Source organism: Octodon degus, unplaced genomic scaffold, assembly GCF_000260255.1.
Source record: "Octodon degus isolate 3935 unplaced genomic scaffold, OctDeg1.0 scaffold00164, whole genome shotgun sequence".
Lineage (NCBI taxonomy): Eukaryota > Metazoa > Chordata > Mammalia > Rodentia > Octodontidae > Octodon > Octodon degus.
In genome coordinates, this window is record NW_004524740.1 from 4,257,930 (window position 1) to 4,258,995 (window position 1,066).

The 1,066-nt window shown below is 36.3% G+C and overlaps 1 protein-coding gene across 1 annotated transcript in view; it reads right to left on the reverse strand.

Annotated features, from left to right (window-relative positions):
* Ints2 (integrator complex subunit 2) overlaps positions 1–1,066 on the reverse strand; it is a 59,868-nt gene that overhangs the window by 37,150 nt on the left and 21,652 nt on the right. The window contains exon 12 of the mRNA XM_023703158.1: positions 65–133. Coding sequence (XP_023558926.1) covers positions 65–133 — 69 coding nt within the window. The remainder of the gene's footprint in view (positions 1–64; positions 134–1,066) is intronic.

Here is a 1,066-nt window from a genome sequence, read left to right on the forward strand (position 1 = left end):
TTCTCCCCAAAAACAATGGAAGAGAAAGTTAAATAAATACTTTAAAATACTAATTAACTTTTACCTGCTCAGTAAAAATTTCTTGTGTGAAGATAGTCTTCATCCTGCTCAAGGAACTTGGCTTAATTACAATCTAAAATAATGAAAAGAATTCCAACAATATGTAAAATATCTGAAACAAAATCTACTTTAGGGAATTTACCAAATGAGCAGGCATGAGATTCATTATGAATGTTCAAAGGAACATGCACTCTGTTTCAGAAGCATCTTTTAAAGCCCAACATTAAAGGATGTTCTTCCTCAGGAAAATGATCAAAATAAAAAGAACTTAGTAAAAGCAGGGCTGAGGCTGAGGCAGGAGACTACTTGAGCCCAGTTTTGTGCCAGCCTGAACAGCATGGCAAGACCCATCACAAAAATGGATACCTGTGCCAAGCATGTGCAAGCCCTGACTGGAACCCAAGCCCTGCAAAAGAGGGAAGGCAGTGAAGAGAAGGAAGAGAAAGGGCCAGGAGGAAAGGAGAAGAAAGAATATACTACATAAAAACAACGGTAATAATTTTTTCATGGCATAGTTAAATGGCAAGAAAGGCTGGGAAAAATCATTTGAAAAGTGTTCTACTTCTTCACTTGGAAAGACACTAAAGTGCATCAACAGACAGAATAGTAGCTTTCAAGGGCAACAAGCAGAGACAAAACACTATCACATTCTCACAGTATAAAATGTAAAATGAATCCCAAATTCAATACTGAGTAAAATACATGTCAAAAGGCTAATGAAATATATAAAGTGCAATGGCATATCATTTATATATTTTTGCCCCAGTGGGACAAAAAAAAATCATACTGTATTATAATACTTATTGATATAAAGAAGCGTTCATCACATACTACTTAAGTTTTGTTCTTGTTTTGTTTGGGGCACCAGGGATTAAACCCAGGACCTTCATACTAAGCTATATTTCCAAATCTTTTTAAAAAATTTGTTTTGGGCCTGGTGAGATGGCTCAGTGGTCTAAAGCACCTACTTAGAACAAGCTTAGCAAAGCACAGGGACCACGGTTCA